A 16,306-nucleotide genomic window follows, 5' to 3' on the forward strand; every position below is an offset into this window, starting at 1 on the left:
GGAGACCTCTCGTGGCCTAGTTGCTGTGGGCAGCTGGTTTAGCTGTCAGTTATTAGGTGGTAAAGGAGATTTTCACTTTGGAGGTGACACTAGAATAGGCCCAGTAGAGCTCTTACCAGGTGAGGGAGGATTGCATTTCTCATGAGCTCTGAGCTAGTGGCAGTGTTGTGGTTCCATGTCACCTCTGTATCCCTTCTGTCTCCTGCTCAGCTCGGCATTGCACTTGGCTTTCTGATCCCTCCTGTGCTTGTTCCCAATGTGGAAGACGTGGAGAAGCTGGCTTACCACATAAGCATCATGTTCTTCATGACAGCCGGCGTGGCAACAGCCCTCTTCATCCTGGTCGTCATAGGTAAGGAGGTGGGAAGCGTGTGCAGGACTCCAAGTGGAGCTGAGGTCAGCCTGTGTGAGTGGAGATCGTGTGGGGAAGTGTCCCCGCACACCGCTGCCTGTGTCGTGTAATACTAGATCTTCCTGCTTCAGGCCCAAAATGAATGGCCCTTGTAGAAAGGTGGGGAGGGGGTTTGTGAGCAAACCTGCCAAACTGTTAATTTCATCTTTTGACTGTCTATGTTATAAAACCCTGGCATGAATAAGCCCTTTAAGTGCTGATCATAGAAATATTTCAGTATTCGCAGTCTTGCCTACAAACAGGATGCTGGGCTTTGGGTCATGTCTTGGAGCTGATTACATCTTAAGGGTAGGGAGAAGTAGGTAGGCTATGTGGCAAGAACATGCTGTTCTCAGGAAGAAAAAAAAGGGTTACCAGTTGGGAGTGGAGCAAAAAAAGTGCTAAGGGCAGTAGCAGGACACTAGAGATGCAGTCCCCCCTGTTAAAGATCTAGCTTCCAGTTCACACATGTGCATGACAGATTGGCATTCTCATTGGAGAGCAGAGCTTACCTGCTAAATATTTAAATTATTGTTTTTTAAGAGATTCTTATTGCCTGCTTGTTTATGTTGCCTGGTAGGTGAGTCAGGTGTAGATTTTTAATGATTCTGGGGTAGGGAATAGACAAGGTACCAAAATAATTGTGTCTCCTAGTACAGCAGTGTATAACTGACAACCGGGATTCCTGAGCACTGCTTTAATGCTAATTAGAGTCAGTTTGTCCAGACTGAGAGGTGCCAGACTTGACGTAAAACCTAGCATGGGCTTCCTAAGCACTGGACACTGTGGGGCACCAGGCCACCTTTGCCAGATGGCTTTTCTCATTTCTCTTTCGCATTTGTATGTCCATACAACGCTTTAGCAGCTGTCTCTCCACCTTCCTGCAGACCATGCTATTAGTCCTGCCAACCCTTCTGCCAAATGCCTATACAGCTTGCTTATTAAAGGCAAGGTGTTTCCCCAGTGATAGGAGTTGTTGCAGAGACACTCTCTTCTCCTGTTTCTGGATAAGTCTGTGTCACAGAGAATCAAAACTGAAGGATGCTGATGTGTTTTGTACACTTAATTTTACTAGCCCCTGTACTATCTCTTGAGTAGTTCCCTCCTCGTATGCTCAAGGCTCCCTAGTTGCCCTGTTGCAAACAGGTCTATTTTGTGTCTGGTTTCAGTCTTCAAAGAGAAGCCTCCATACCCTCCGAGCCGAGCTCAGGCCCTGATCCAGTCACAGCCATCAGAGGAATATTCTTATGTGCAGTCGATCCTCCGCCTGCTTCGCAATGCCAACTTTGTGCTGCTTATGGTCACTTATGGTAAGTTCTGGCTATTCTTCTGTTCTGGTAGATATGCTTAGCTTCTCCCTCTCTCTCTGTGTTGTGCCAGGGCTGTAACTGGGCTGAGCAGGGTTAGGGGAACAGAAGGATAGCTGTGCTGCCGCGTATCAGGGGTCCCTCTAGCACCACAGTCTGTCCAGCAGTGGTTACAAGCAAATGGCTAGGGAAGAATAAAAGCAGCGCAAGCATGCACAGCACAGTACGACCTCACAGTACGACTTCTTCTCTCTCAGCTTGTGACCGCTTTCTGTTCAGGGGATTTTCTTATCAAGTTCTGTTTTTTGTTGTTTTTTTTTCTTTTTTTTTCTTTTCTAGTTCATTAGTAACTTGAACTAATCTAAGTGTTTACTTAAGAAACATGGAGCTGTGTTTGAGTGCAAGTCACTGCACTGAGTGCAAGTTCTTTTCCAAGGAAAGTGTATGATTGCCAGGCTTCCCAGTGGAGGTGATGTGGAGCATGTAGGTGTTCAGATTGCTCCAGCTTTTTTGGCAATCCCTATAAAGCAAGTAGAAGGAAGGATTGGAGACTACGTTCTTTTTGCCATCTGTTCTTACATACTGAATTTGCTATTTCTCTTCAGCAGTCTTGCTGTATTTCTCTGAGGGCAGTGTGATATGTTGAATCTGTTCCTGATGCTGAGATGTCCTATCCAGAAGTATTTTTCTCTTTAGTGGTAACACGGAAGGCCACTGCAGCCTGTGTCTGGCTGTATGATAGAGTTGTGGGCTTGTCTGCAGAGTGGTCTGTCCCCTCTTCCTACCTTGCTGTGGAAGGTTTTCAGGAGGAAAGATAACAAGTGCGTGAACTTCTGTGGTTCTGTGTTCAGCGTGAACTTTGTGGGTGGAATGTCCAATTGGAAAGAGTGTCATGATGGCTTTGTATTTTCTGAGGTTGCTAATGGTCTTTGGAGCTGTTGAAATCTCCTCTCCCTTCCAAGTGTGACTGTTCACTAGAAGCACTTCTCAGACCACTGGTAGGCTCTGCTGGTTTACGTTGCTGTTGTGTTTTGTTTGTTTTTCTCTAGTACTTGGTGTCCTCTATGAAAGTGGAGATTGAACAAAGCTGTCAAGAAACCGACTGAGGCAAGCTGGCTAAAAGCTGGATTGTGTCATCAGCTCAGTTTGCATGTATGTTTCAGGAAAAAGAAAGGGAAGGCATTAGTTTTAATAGGTGTGAACAAGCCCTAGATGAGAGAGGCAGGCTCTCATTACGAAGGGCATATTTAGTATCTGATCTCCCTGGGATAATTCCTTCCTGGCAGTCACAAATGATGTGGAAAGTAATCCCACCTTTCTTCCTGCCAGCCTGTGCATTTATTCTGCTCCTCCCTATGTCAGCCTCACATCAATCCAACTTGACTGTAAGGCCTGTAAGGCTGCTGGCAGTGAAGATAATGTGACTGTTACTCAGAGAAGGAACTAAGCAGTGAAACTTTTTTTTTTTTTTTTTTTTTAAACTTGTCTGGCTTTAAAAATGGGGACAGTTTTTCCTAATCAAGTCAGAAGTTATGTTGGCCAAGATTTAAGACATCTGCAGCCACAAGAGCACAACTGAGTCATCCTTCCTCGCTAACACAGATATCTGCAGCCTGTCTTAGCTTTTGTATTAGCATAGTGTGCAACAGAGGAGAGAGCGGGAAGTGGCCTGCTGCTTCATCTGCCATGGCTTTAGAAAGAATGTGGGCCTTCATGGGATGCCAGGTCAGAACAGGCCTGTGGATCTCTAAGATAAAATGATATTACCAGCAGCTGCCAGCTCCTTTCCTGTGGTTTTCAGGAGGTAAGACTTGCAGTGGTAGAAACATTGGTGGCACTGCAGCAGTGCTGGTGCAGGTGAACTGTTTATCAGGGAAACCTTCAGGCTGCCTTTTCCCAAAGAATGCTGGCATTGCCTCCGTAAAGCTGAGTCATGACACGGAGTGGGCATGAAGAAGCTCTTGAGTTTCTTGGATTGAACTCTGCACTGGATCTGCACATTGCTACAGAGAGGCAATGGGCAACAAAAGGGTGGGAAAGCTTGGGAAGGGAATGTTAAGTGGGAATGATGAGACAGCTCCAAAAAATCAGCTTTTGGAAAGGGGCTGTGATGAAAAGACAGGGTAATGAGGTCTGCATAAGGAATCATTTTTCTGGATGATGATGAAGGTGAAGAGGAAGACCTGCTATTCTGGCTTGTAGGTAATACACTGCTTAGTTACAGGAGAATTGAGATCTAGTCAGAGGCTTTGTAAGAGCTCCTTTTGGAACTTTAGGCAATAAACTTCCCCTTTCTGGCCTTTGTAAAATATAGGAGGCATTGTGAGGTCTCAAAAATGTTCTTACACAGCACACTACAAGTAAACCATGGTAACTAACTAATGAATCGGGTGAGGCCGGACCTTCAGATGTGTTTATCCCAGCTATTGGTTCTGGTTTCCTCATCCGCAAAGGCGGTTAGGCACCATTGGACACATCTCTTGTTTATTTTACAGGCATTCAAACAGCTGACTATAATTTGTGGAGAAGTTTCACCAAGCAATTGTGACATGTAAAATGCCTACATTTTTGTCAGCCTTCACAAATGCAATTTGGACTTGTTGTCTTAATTCGTATTTTGTCTGGTGCCTAGTGCTGTTGCCAACTCAGCATCTCTTTCCACCCAGTTTAGGATTAGGCGCCCTTCTCTTTCTTGGAAATCCCATGCATCACAGAGCCTCTGTGGAGCTGGCATGCTAATATGGCATCAGCTACCAGAGTCTGACTGTCACCAGCAGGCTGCTGTCCTCTTGGTTAAGTGAGAAGTACTAGATACATAAATGACTGGCCTATGTTTGTGCCCAGCTTTGAGATGAAGCAGCAGTGGGTAAAAGACTTAAAGGACTTCTGATCTGCCACACTCCCACGACCCGACATTGCAGTTTTTTGTGTCTCCTAGTGAGCTGGGTGCTCCAGAGGTGGAGATGGGATGAACTCAGATTAGATTCTTGTGGAGTGCTTTGCCATAGTCAGGTGTTGCAAAGAGCCAGCTTTCAAGGCTGCAGGAGTTTCCAGCCTTTCTAGATAACACTTGAAAAGGGTTGGTTGGTTTATTTGTGCCTAAAGAGCAAGTCACTCAGCATATTTGCCTCTCCAGTCACTTCCTGGGACATGCATTTGGAACAAAAGCACTGCCACAGACAGTCAGCTTATGGGATCATTCACTTAAGATTATTCGTCTGTTCTGCCCCATGAAGCTGTGAAGTTAGCTCTGCTTAAAGTTGTCAAGGATGGTGTGTGAACAAAGTGAGATCTTCCCTCCAGCTGTTAATCTTGTGGCTTCTTTGCTTCCTGAGCTGTGTAGCTGCTGGGTTGGGTCTGGGATTGCCCAAGGCATCGGGAATAGGGAAGCAGGAGTTTGACTTCAGGGTGTTGTCAAAACTCTGCCTGCTAGACTGCACTTCTCTACCATGTATTGCCATCTTTCTGCTTTTAGCTGAGGCTGAAAGAGGGAAAACAGGAAGTGGGAACTTGACATGTATCTGGGCTGTCAGAATTTCTGGCATCTGAGCCAGAATTTTAAAATCCCATGCCACTTTATGGAGCTGTAAATATGTGAGCTGCAGTGGTGAAATCTGTGTCCCTGTCCCTCCCCCTACTAAGTTCACTGGAGCTTTGAAGAGAAACTAACTGCAAATGTAAATGACTTTCTGAGAAGAAAGTTGAGCTGACTGTTACAGACATCATCCACCTGGGGAAGGTTTCTCAGTATCACCCAAGGTGAGAGTGTAGCCGTTGTGGTACTGCTACTCCAGCACCCATGTGGATATGCTTGTCTACTGTTTAAAAAAATATAATTTTTTTTTTTTTTTTTTTTTTTTTTAAAGCACTCTTGTTTTCCGTGCCCTTCAGGAAGGCATTCAACTCAATCATGGTTGCATATGTACTGCAGCCGGGTGTCTGAATATGGCTTGACCAGTATCACCCTCAACAGTTTCCATTCTCACCTTGGGTGATACTGAGAAACCTTCACCAGGTGGCTGACGCCTCTAACAGTTAATCTAACTTCCCTTTCTGAAAGGCGATTACTTTCACAGTTGTTTCTTATTTTTTAGGCTTCAGTGGTATCTTGTAAAAATGCAAGACTTTCCTCATGCAGATGCATGCACCAGGTGCCTTGGGGAAGTGCTGTCTGTGCTTGCCATTAGATCTGCTCCTTCTTGCCTTTTGGTATTTCTTGGCTTGGAGAGATTGTCCTTTACTGTCAGCCGGGAGAGAGCTGCCAGGTTCTTTGGGAAGAAAACCTTGCTGATCAGTGGCACTGTTGTAAACTGAATCTTGGGCCCTGAGATTCACCTGATGCTGAGGCAGATACTTTGCCATTGCTTTGAGAAAACTCAGCTCCACTGCTGAAGATGCCTCTGCCTTTGAGGGAGGGGTTGATACCCTATGAAGAGCTTGTGTAACCTTTCATTACTAGAAATATGCACAGCTTTTCTTCTGGCTGTTCGGGTAAGAACCGTCCTGACATTGCAGGGTGCTTCCTACTGCATGCTGAGATCCAGTTGTCCTTGGTCTGCATTTCTGCCAGTACCCAGCCTGTCCAGCTGTAGTATCTCCTGATATTCTGCAGCCCAACTGTAGACTGCTGTCCTAATGATCTTGATCATTTCTACAGCAGAATAGCAGCAGACTGAATTTGCCTCATTTTTATCCTCCTCTCAGGTCTGAATGCAGGTTGCTTCTACTCCCTGTCCACTCTGCTGAACCGCATGGTAGTCCATCACTACCCAGTAAGTGCATCCAGTCTTTGTGGCCTTCTGATGCATGCTGTTGTCCATTATTAGCTGCCAAAGGAGAGTCTGTGAGAAGTACAGTGCTTCTGGCCTGGATTAAAGTGCTTCTGCTGCACTTCTGACTGGCCCTGGCCTGGATTGACTGACTGGCTAGAGGCCATCATTTCTTTTTGTTCTTTACAGCTCTCTGTGAAGAATGGGAGCTCTAAAAAAGACGACTCCTACATACCCTAAATGACTCAAGTATAAGCTCGCTCTTCTGAGATTCTCCTAGCAGTTGTCTCTACCCTATTCCTGACAGTGATTTCTGTTGGTGTATCTGCACCTAAAAGCTGTGTGTGCTCTAGGTGCTGAGCTGCTGTGATGCTTACTGCTGGGACAGAGCGCCAAATAGAGCTTGTCCATGCTACCTTGTAGTGGGTCCCAGGATTTCCTGGTTGATGTGGCCCAAATTCTGATGCCGGATAGCAAGCATCACTGAGTTTAGGCTGACTTCTCTGAGGGTACCTGTTCATGTTGGCCAGCGCATTCATGTGTTCTCTGGGCTGGCCCAGAGGAAAGTGCGTGTACCCAAAAGAGTTCTTGCAAATGCTGCTTTTCATTAGCTAGTTAACAGAAGAAGTCGTGTATGGGATACTAACTTTGGTGTCTCTTCATGTCTGGGTTCTCCACACCTCAATTTTTGGCTATGACTTGGCTCCTGTGTTTTTGTGTGTGTCTTACCACAGAATGAGGAGGTGAATGCTGGCAGGATTGGACTCACCATTGTACTGTCAGGCATGGCTGGTGCTCTGATCTCTGGCCTCTGGTTGGACAAAACCAAAACCTACAAGTAAGTCTCTTGCCTCTTTGCTGCTAGTGACTGTGCTCTTCTTCTTCTCCTTCCTCAGAGTTGCAGAGAGCAACTCTGCAGTTGCAGCTTGGTTGTCCAGAGACTGAATTGCTGGGAAGGGTTTGCAGGGAAAAAAACATAGTTGTTGAGAATCCAGTTAGTCTGAAGTATGAGGCAGCATGTTAGTCTTTGGTGGACCCATATGAGGTCTAGTGCTATAGTGCTCCTTAGGGAAACATGGGGGGTGGGAGAGATAAGATGGCTTGACTGCTGCTTTGCCAGGGATGAGAGAGCTCTTGGCACAAGCAGAATCGCGACTGTACCAGACCATTTCTCTGCCCTTACAAATCAGCTTCTGTGCATCTTTGTCCTGTTTAATGAAAGACACATTTAATCCACTGCCCAGAGGCATTGTATGAGTGCATGTTACTGTATTCAGGACAGAAGCAAGGGAAGGGGTGACGAGGTTGTGGATGGGTGGTTCTGGATTTACTGCTTAGTGGGCTGAGACAGCAGATGTGGCCAGCATACTGTGCCCATTTTCAAGGAGACAGTGAAGGGTCTCTGGGTGTCCTGTAGCTCCCAGTCCTCAGGATCTTGCTGACAGACTTTTCTGTATAGCGTGTCTCAGGGAATGGAGCACACCTCCTTTTTTTTTTTCTTTTCTTTTTTTCTTTTTTTGTGGGGATCCACGTAATCAGTTTCCAGTTTGTCTGCTCACTTTGAGACTATAATTTATCTGAGGAGAAGGATGGGGCTTTTCTGGTGATACGCATGTGATGAGTTGAAGGCAACTTGAGAGGTATTTTCCTTGCAGCAGCTTTTTATCTTGGAAGGTACCACTGCCTTTAAACTGCCTTGTGCCACTGACTTTAAACTATCTTGTGGGCTGCTTAGGAGAATCTGGCAAGCTGCGGTCTTGCAGCTTCGGAAATGGCCTCTAGCCTAGCAATCAAGTACGGGTTCAGAAATGCAGAGGAACTGGCCTTCTTTGACAAGAAAGAATGGAACGTGAGGACTCCTGGGGGCGTGCTAGGGGACAGGAGCAAATGACTAATAGAGAGACCAGTAGGTCTCTTGTCATTTCTAGATCACGACCATTGAGTTTATTTCTCATTTGGCAGTCCTAGGAAATGGAAACACAGCTTTGGTGAATTGCAGTAGCTAATTGTGCGAACTAACTTGTCTTTTTCCAGATTGGGGTTAGTGGTAAGGTAGCCTCAATTGGCACTGCTTGGGTAGATGGTCTTCATGACTCTCTGTGAATAGAACTCAGTAGTAGCACAAGGGCTGAAGAACTTTGAGTTAACCAGGCGGAGCTGGAACTCACAGTTTGGCAAGCATAGACAGAAAATAAAATCCTGGATATGCTGAAGAGGCCACATAGGTGGGCAGAGAAGCCTGAGAGTGCAGAGAAATAGAGCTCTACCACCCATAAAACTTATCCAATGGGCTCCTAAGAATATCTGGGTATAGATTTAGCTTTAAGTGAAGAAAAACTGCTAGGAATTTGCTCTCCTTTGCAGCCTAGTAACTAGGATTTCTGTGGAACTAGCTTTTTTTTTTTTTTTTTCCAGAATGCTGCAGAATCTTTATTTAGCCTCATTTAAATGTCTATTTAAAAAACTGTCAAGATGCCAGATGTTCTAGGCAGGTACCCTCCCCCTTCTCTGCACTGCTCTGATAGTGTCAGGAATGAAATGGTAAGCACATGAAAATCAGGAAGGAAAGATGTCAAGTCCTTTTTTTAGTCAGCTCAGAGAAAGAGAGAGGGAGAGAGAAGCAAGTGAATGAGATCCAGCTGTGATTGAGAGGAGCAGGAGGAGATTAGTAACATGAGGAACTGTAGAAAACTTTTTGTGGATGTTTGATCATCACTGTCCCATCAGCAGTCCCTTCCAGGGATGAGGCTGTGCAAAGTCAGGCTTTCCCCATCTGTTGTGCTCAGGCAAATGGCCTTGCATTCTTGCTTTTATTTGGCAGGCAAGTCCCTAAAGCAGCCCCATCACTGTTCTTAGTTTTGGAATTAACAGGCATAGATATGACCCAAACAAATGTACAAGTGAACTGTCCCAGAGCTCAGGCTGCCTTTGGGATTGCTGATTGAGAGCTGAGCACCTCTTGAAAAATTCTGAGAAGTTCTGATTCTGAGTTAAATGGAACTTCCTATGCATTCTTCGGTTCCTGGCTGGAAAGAGAGATGGAGTTGTGACACCTGGTGACTGCCTGTTCACTTTGGGTGCCTTGGCATTTATTAAGGGAGCCTGGTTTAGAGTCAAAGGCCTTGGGTCATTGCTTCTCTTCAGCTGAACTTAGCTTTTAATAGCAATATTCACAGGGCCTTCAGTCTAACAGTTCCAGACAGTGCTCTCTACTGTCATATTTGCTTCAGAAATAACCGTCTCCCTCCACTGACCAGGTAGAGGACCTAAGTGATATTTTAAACCTGGGTCTGTGCAGGCCTGAAGTATGTTAAAATCTGTGGAGAGAAGGGAAGACTCAGATAGTAAAGAATGGGACACTTGAGTTTTCACTGAAAAAAAAGTGGCCAGCCTATCCTGGTCTGCCTTTTGGGCCTGCTGTTGTAATCCTTTTCCAGGCTAGTCCTGGTGTAGTGGGCATGCCTTCACCGTATCCTGCCCAGCTGTCCTAAGGTGATGTAGCAGGACACGTAACTTTGAGCAATGCTCACTGCATTGGACATCCTTTCCAGGAGACTGGCTGTACCTGTCCCACTTGAGGATAACTTTCAGTCCCTGTAGGGACATTGTGGAACAGCTCGCAGTGTCTTTGTATTTTTCACAAACGTCCTCTATGAATCTGTTTCTTCATGTTTTTATACCTCCCATAAGAGATTTATGGCAATGATAAGAACCTTATCAAGCAAAACCAGGCATTCTTCCATGCCCTGGGTGCCCCTAGAGTCATAGTGCACTCTACTTGTCCTCTGACTAGCAAATGTGCTGACAAAAGGTCACTTCATGAGAAACACCCTGCCTTGGTGTCTTTCCCCAGGGGTTCCTTTGTTTCCCTGTGCCCCAGTATCTGCCTGCATCTTGGCTAAGCCCTTTGTTTGTATGCAAAATTTTGGACCTTGCTTGTCACTAAGTCTCCTTTTTTGTCATCCATGATGTACTCAGGGGAGCAGAGTCTTGCTAAAATCTTGTTTAACAGAAGACTGCCTGTATGCTTTGAGGCTGTTTCCTGCAGCAGGAGTTGCAGTCAGAGCTGTCTATTGGGGACTGTGGCAAGTAGGGTCAAGCTCAGTAATGCACATCTAGGGCATTTCTTGGTGTGTGACTTCCACTGTCCTGAACCTTGCATTCTTTCGCAGGTGACTGTCAGTTCATTTTGTACTGCTGGAGTCTAGTGACTGAGGGATACAGATCAGTGAGGAGAGCTAGCTGTTTTTTTGAGCTTGCTAATGTGTGGTATCCATAGCAAGACTGAAAAGTTTTCTTCATTTTTTCCCCCCCTCCAAGTTCTGCAGTTCCAGTGGAAAACATAATTTGCTTTAAACTGCAAGATCTGCCTGCTTCTCTGAGCCAGCCTAGTTCTCATTGGAGGACTGTGTGTTCTGGGAACTTCCTTCTTGCAGCTTAACATAGCATCAATATGAAACAAGGTCCTGACCACATCTGGTCACTAACTCATTCATCTTCTTTGCCTGGAGTTGAGGAGTGAAGTGCAAATATGGGCAACTGTCAAGAAATAGTGAAGCAGTTATAAACTGCTTCAAAAACTTGAACCATAAGCCTGGGAAACTAACTTCAGACTTCTGCACTGAGACCAACACTGGATGGGGGTGCAGAAAACAATTTTCCCAATGTGCCAACTGTCCTTGCTAGCAGAGATGAAGCTTCTGAGGATCACAGATTCATCATGGAGGCTTATGATGATGAGAATGTATTTTGGCATTGACTTGAAGTTTGGGACTCTTGTTTATGGAAATTCCATCTAATTCAAACCTGGTCAGTACAGCCAGGAAACTGTGATTCTATCCTTGAGCCTAGTTCTTATTCAGCTTACATTTCACCTCTCCAAATGTAGAAGCTAGTTCAAACACAAGAAGTGGCATCACTGCAGTGCATTGAAAAACAAATACACATGAAACAGCATCCTTGGTTTTCCCTCTGTTCTAGGTGAGGGTCTGTCCTCCAGATCTGATAATTCAGAGTGTGGAGTGCGTGAGAGCTGCACAGCTTTTTTCTTTACTGTGTGCTGCAAAATATACCAAGATCTATGAGTGAAGTGGAGAATTTGATTATATAAAACCCTGACTGTGCTTTTCCTTGCAGACAGACAACACTAGTGGTCTATATCATGTCTCTGGTGGGGATGATAGTCTATACTTTCACTCTGGATCTAGGCCACCTCTGGGTGGTCTTTGTGACTGCAGGCATTCTAGGGTAAGTTCATGCACAGGCTTCTTTCCTCCATGCTTGAGCTGCTAGGATATGAGGAGGGAGGCAAAAGTCATGGCCCAGAAGGGACTGGGGAGAGCCACATCCTGCTTGTGGCTCCCATGTGGGATAAGGACAAAAGGAAAATGCATGTAGGGCTGTCTGGCTGATGGACTGTGCTGGGGGTGATGCCCTTCTGTGTTGCTTTTGGGAGATGCTGCTTTTACTACCTCCTTCTTCGCAGCCTCCTGCAGGCTTGGCTCCATGCCTGAGGCTGTGAGCAAAAGTGTTTGTGGGGAGGAGGGAGACCTGTGCCACAAAGAGTCAGGCAGCTGTGTGGGCTGTGGCAATGATATGGGAAATGTCCCAAGCAGAAGTCCAGCATCCAGCAGGCATTTGTGATACATTGTGCCTCTTCAGTCTTCTTCCTAGCAGTCACTGAGTTTTCTGTGTGTTTCTTTACAGATTTTTCATGACAGGGTACCTTCCCCTGGGCTTTGAATTTGCTGCAGAGTTGACATACCCAGAATCAGAAGGAACATCATCAGGGCTCCTTAATGTCTCAGCACAGGTTGGTGTTTTTCTTCTTTTTCTTTCTTTTTTTTTTAATAGGCAGAGATATCAAACTATAGTTTCCAGCCCTGAATCCCATTTCTTGTCTGTGATTATTGCTGCAGATCTAAGCACCTCAGAACCTGGCTTCTCAAGCAGCGATCCTTGTGGCATTTATTTACTGGCACCCGTTCTTTTCACTGTTTTCGTTAAGGAAAATGTCCATCAGGATGCCAGTCATCTTTTCTTTTTCCATCATTGTTCCTAGCAGTTCAGTAAGACAGGTCTTGTCCTCTGCCCAGAGATGGGCTTTCAGCCTTGAGGGTCTCCTGTCTTATCATCAGCTGAAAGGTGGTATCCCTGGACGTGTTTATAACCAAACTTTAGCCTAACGAGGGCAACAGCTTGTCAGGCCTGCGTGCTCTGATAGTTTGATAAAGCAGAGAAGCTGCACAGGCTACTTTATAACAGTACAGCTTGACCTTGTGTTTGTAGATCTTCGGTATTGCCTTCACCATTGGCCAAGGGAAGATCATAGATCACTTCGAGACAAAGGCAGGAAATCTCTTTCTTTGTTCCTTCCTGTTCCTGGGGTCCATTATGACAGGTAATTAAATTTCTGAGTGTTCTGCTGTGACTCTTCCCTTTGAACTTGGCATGTGAATTGAAGGGCTTTGAGGGGTGGCAGTACTTTCAGGGAAGGGCAGAACCCACACAGCAGCCCTGTGGCAGTGTCACAGTACTTCTTGAAGCGTTTGGTTTGTGTTGCAAAATGATCCAAGGCTTCTTGCCCTGGTTGCTTTTTGGGGTTTCCAAGATGTACTTTCTGAAAAAGGAAGGACAGAGACTCCTTATTGCACCATATAGATGCGCTGTCTTACTTTTTAGGGACAGTGGTTTCCCTTGCTCACCATTATGAATTCTCCTTGGGCCTCTTTACCTCTTTGAGTATGAGATAAATTGATTTGGGATCTGCATGGAAATAAAACTACCTTCACATTTTTCTTCCTCTCTTTGTTGAAGCGTTTATTAGGGCTGATCTCCGAAGACAGCAGGCGAATGTGGAAAATGAACACACAGTGAGTAATTCCCCTTTCAGTCTCTGTTTGCACCTGCTATTGGCTCAGACAAACCTCAGCAGCTCTCCCTTCTGGGAATGGAGCTGGCCCCTTTCTGAGTTACAATTGTAGCTGTGATTCTATTTTATTGTCCCACCACTTGCCCAGCCTGTGGGGAAGCTCCTTGTTGGCATGTTCAGACAGGTGGATGTAATCTCAGTTTTGCCAGCTGCTGGGAGCCTCTGCTGGCTTACTTTTAACGTACTGCATACTCTGTGGGCTCTGATCTTCTGGGAGTGTGCCAAGCTTTACATGTGTTGTTCTCGGTTAAAGACAGCTGTGGGAAAGAGTTGTGTTGGCGTCTCTCCTCTAACCAAACTTTTGTCTTGTTTAGAGCTGGGTAACTACTCTTCCAGCTCCCTGGACAGGCAGGCTGTTCCTCTTCATCCCCGTCTTTAGCTGCAAAGTGGCGTTCTTTGCTCAGGACAGGAGGAAAGTGAGTGGCAAAACCCAAATCAGGGCTTCAGCAGTGTAGCTCCTTACACTTCATGCAGTGGTGTAGGCAAAGCTTCTAGCTTGTGTCAGAAGGCAGGGTGGCAGATCCCTGTGGTGTGATGTTGCAATTACTGCAGCTGTTTGCACGTGGGAGAGGGCCTCCAGTGAATGAACTGCAGTGGATACTCTCGGAAGTTCTTCCTGCAGGGAGAGGAAGAAAATTGGTGGTTTCTTGGGGCACTTCTCCTTAATACTTTGGACTCCTCTTCTAGGATGTTCGCAGAGATGTCCATTCAGCGTTCATGAAGCCATCAGCGACCATGACTAGAAAAGTGAATAAGCTCAGTTCTCTGCTGGCTCAAGTCAGGTTTTTTCAGAAGATGATGCTGCCTTTCTTCCATTAATCTTGCCAGTCCAATCTGGAGTGAGACCAAAAGGTCTAAGAAGCAGCCCTACTCCAATCAGTTCCTCAGGAAGGTGGATTTTCAGTTACAAAATATATGCCTTTTTGTTTGTTTGCTTTGTTTTTATAGAACTATCTGAGCATAAAGGCAGAAAGTAGGATAAGTAGGGGGAATTGATGCTGCTGTGGATAGTTGTTGTGCATAAAGTTCTAGAGTAGACTGGGAAAAGTAAAGGGTGTAAATTTACTTAGTTTGGGTAGAGTGGCGTCTCCTGTTGTCTCAACTTAAGAATAGTTCTTGATTTTTCTGCTCCAGGGCTGACAACTTCAGATGATTGTAGGAATGGTAAGCATCAGGGTTTATGCAACTAAGATAGAAGACTGCTGCTCTCCTGGAATCCTGGTATGAGTAGACTTAATGGGAAGAGACTTAGTTCAGTTGAGCTAGGGTAACAAGCAGTCTGTTTCATCATGTAATCTGTAATCATCACCATGATTAGCAGTGATGAAACAAGATAAAATTTAAGGTAAGCCATCCTTTCTCTTCAAGCCCTCTGGCAGCAAGGTTGTCACGAGAGTTCTGGTGACACAGTTAATTCATAACATGTTTGTAGAAGATCCAGAAAATATCAAGGTTGTGTCACCTAGTGGCATTGAGGCCCTTTCCCTTCTTGTCAGGCGTTTATCTTGCCAGATGAATTGTACTCTTTTGACACTTTTTGTATAAATCTAAAATAAAGTTGTAAGAGTTTGCTACTGGAGAGGAGGTGTTGAGACCAGAACAGAAGTAGTACAAGTCACTTCCGTAATCCTAAAAGCTTCCAAAACTGACTGCAGTAAGAACCAGAGGGATGCATGTGAGTTAGTGGGTCTCATCAGTCAAAAACTTCAGTGACAGCACCTTCCCTTGGGGACTCATGTTCTGTGGAAGTCATGATAGACACCTCTTCCATCTCCACTACAAATGGCTGGGCATACCAGGTTATTTCTCAGGCTTAACAGCCAGCGTCAAATGCTTGACGTATTGAAGTGAGGCTGAACCTGGTATTCTGCATTATTATGGATCCCTCAACCAGGTAGGCAGAGGCGCAGTGTGCTGCCTTTGTGGGTGTTCTGTTAGTGTCAGTACGCTGGAGCTTTGCCATGTGGCATGGCTGACTTACCTGTGCTTGGGTGTTTGTACTGGTTTCTTTCTTACCTGTTCTTTTTTTTTTTTCTCCTCCCCTTCACTACTTGCCTCCATGTTTTCTGGGATCTGACTTGTGGCTGTTGTTACAGAGACTTCAAGGCAGCAATCAGATCACGGCTTATGGACTGTAGCTTGTAACCCCAATCCCATCAATTCCCATTCCTGTTTACTAGCTCACATACAAAGGTAGGAGAATCACACTAATTTGTCTGAAAACTCATGGGTGGCACAGGCACCAAGCCAATGACACTTCTGGGACAGCAACAGCAGGCATGGAGTGGTGACAGCTGCCCTTCCTGGGTTATGGGTTTGAGAGGAAAGATAAGACAGCTTTCCAGAGTAGTGAACGCCCACCAGGCTTGTGTTGGATGAGGCATTCAAAGAGGTGCAGCACTGCAATGCCTGGTATTGGAGCAGATGAAGAACTGAATTGACAGTAAGTTACAGGGGAGAGGAAATGTGTTTGGAGACCCTTCTTGGATGTTACTTTTACCATCCAGATCTTGTCTGGAAGTGGTACCAGGAGCTCTGTAGAAGAGTTGGCTTTCTTCACAACCAATAACAAAGTCATTGGGTTGGTGCCTTTTGGTATATAAGCACCTGAAAATTGTAAAGTTCTGTGCATGTCTTTCTGTGAATCTTAGTGGCACTTGGCATTTTCTCAGCTGTTGCTTTGGGTGTGGTGCTTTATTACTCACTGCTCTCTGCTTTGCATGCTGGCTGGCTGCTCTGCCAGGTTAACTGGGCTACCCTGTGGTTCTCATCAAATGTGTGTATCATCTTGTGGCCATGATCTATGGGACTGACAGAAGCCACAAGGGTCTCTTGGAGAAAACCGCCTCAAACCTGCTAAGATAGGGCATGAGTACAGGGAGTGTAAAGCTGCCACACTTTGATGCAA

At 45.5% G+C, this 16,306-nt stretch overlaps 1 protein-coding gene across 1 annotated transcript in view; it reads left to right on the top strand.

Moving 5' to 3' along the window:
- Positions 1-16,306, top strand: part of FLVCR2 (FLVCR heme transporter 2) — a 32,930-nt gene that overhangs the window by 11,271 nt on the left and 5,353 nt on the right. The window contains 8 exon segments of the mRNA XM_042813711.1: positions 211-352; positions 1,561-1,701; positions 6,403-6,470; positions 7,202-7,305; positions 11,604-11,714; positions 12,174-12,279; positions 12,756-12,867; positions 13,284-13,339. Coding sequence (XP_042669645.1) covers positions 211-352; positions 1,561-1,701; positions 6,403-6,470; positions 7,202-7,305; positions 11,604-11,714; positions 12,174-12,279; positions 12,756-12,867; positions 13,284-13,339 — 840 coding nt within the window.

Source organism: Centrocercus urophasianus, unplaced genomic scaffold (genome assembly GCF_019232065.1).
Source record: "Centrocercus urophasianus isolate 14NV4802_14NV808 unplaced genomic scaffold, USGS_Curo_1.0 seq_14, whole genome shotgun sequence".
Taxonomy (NCBI): Eukaryota; Metazoa; Chordata; class Aves; order Galliformes; family Phasianidae; genus Centrocercus; species Centrocercus urophasianus.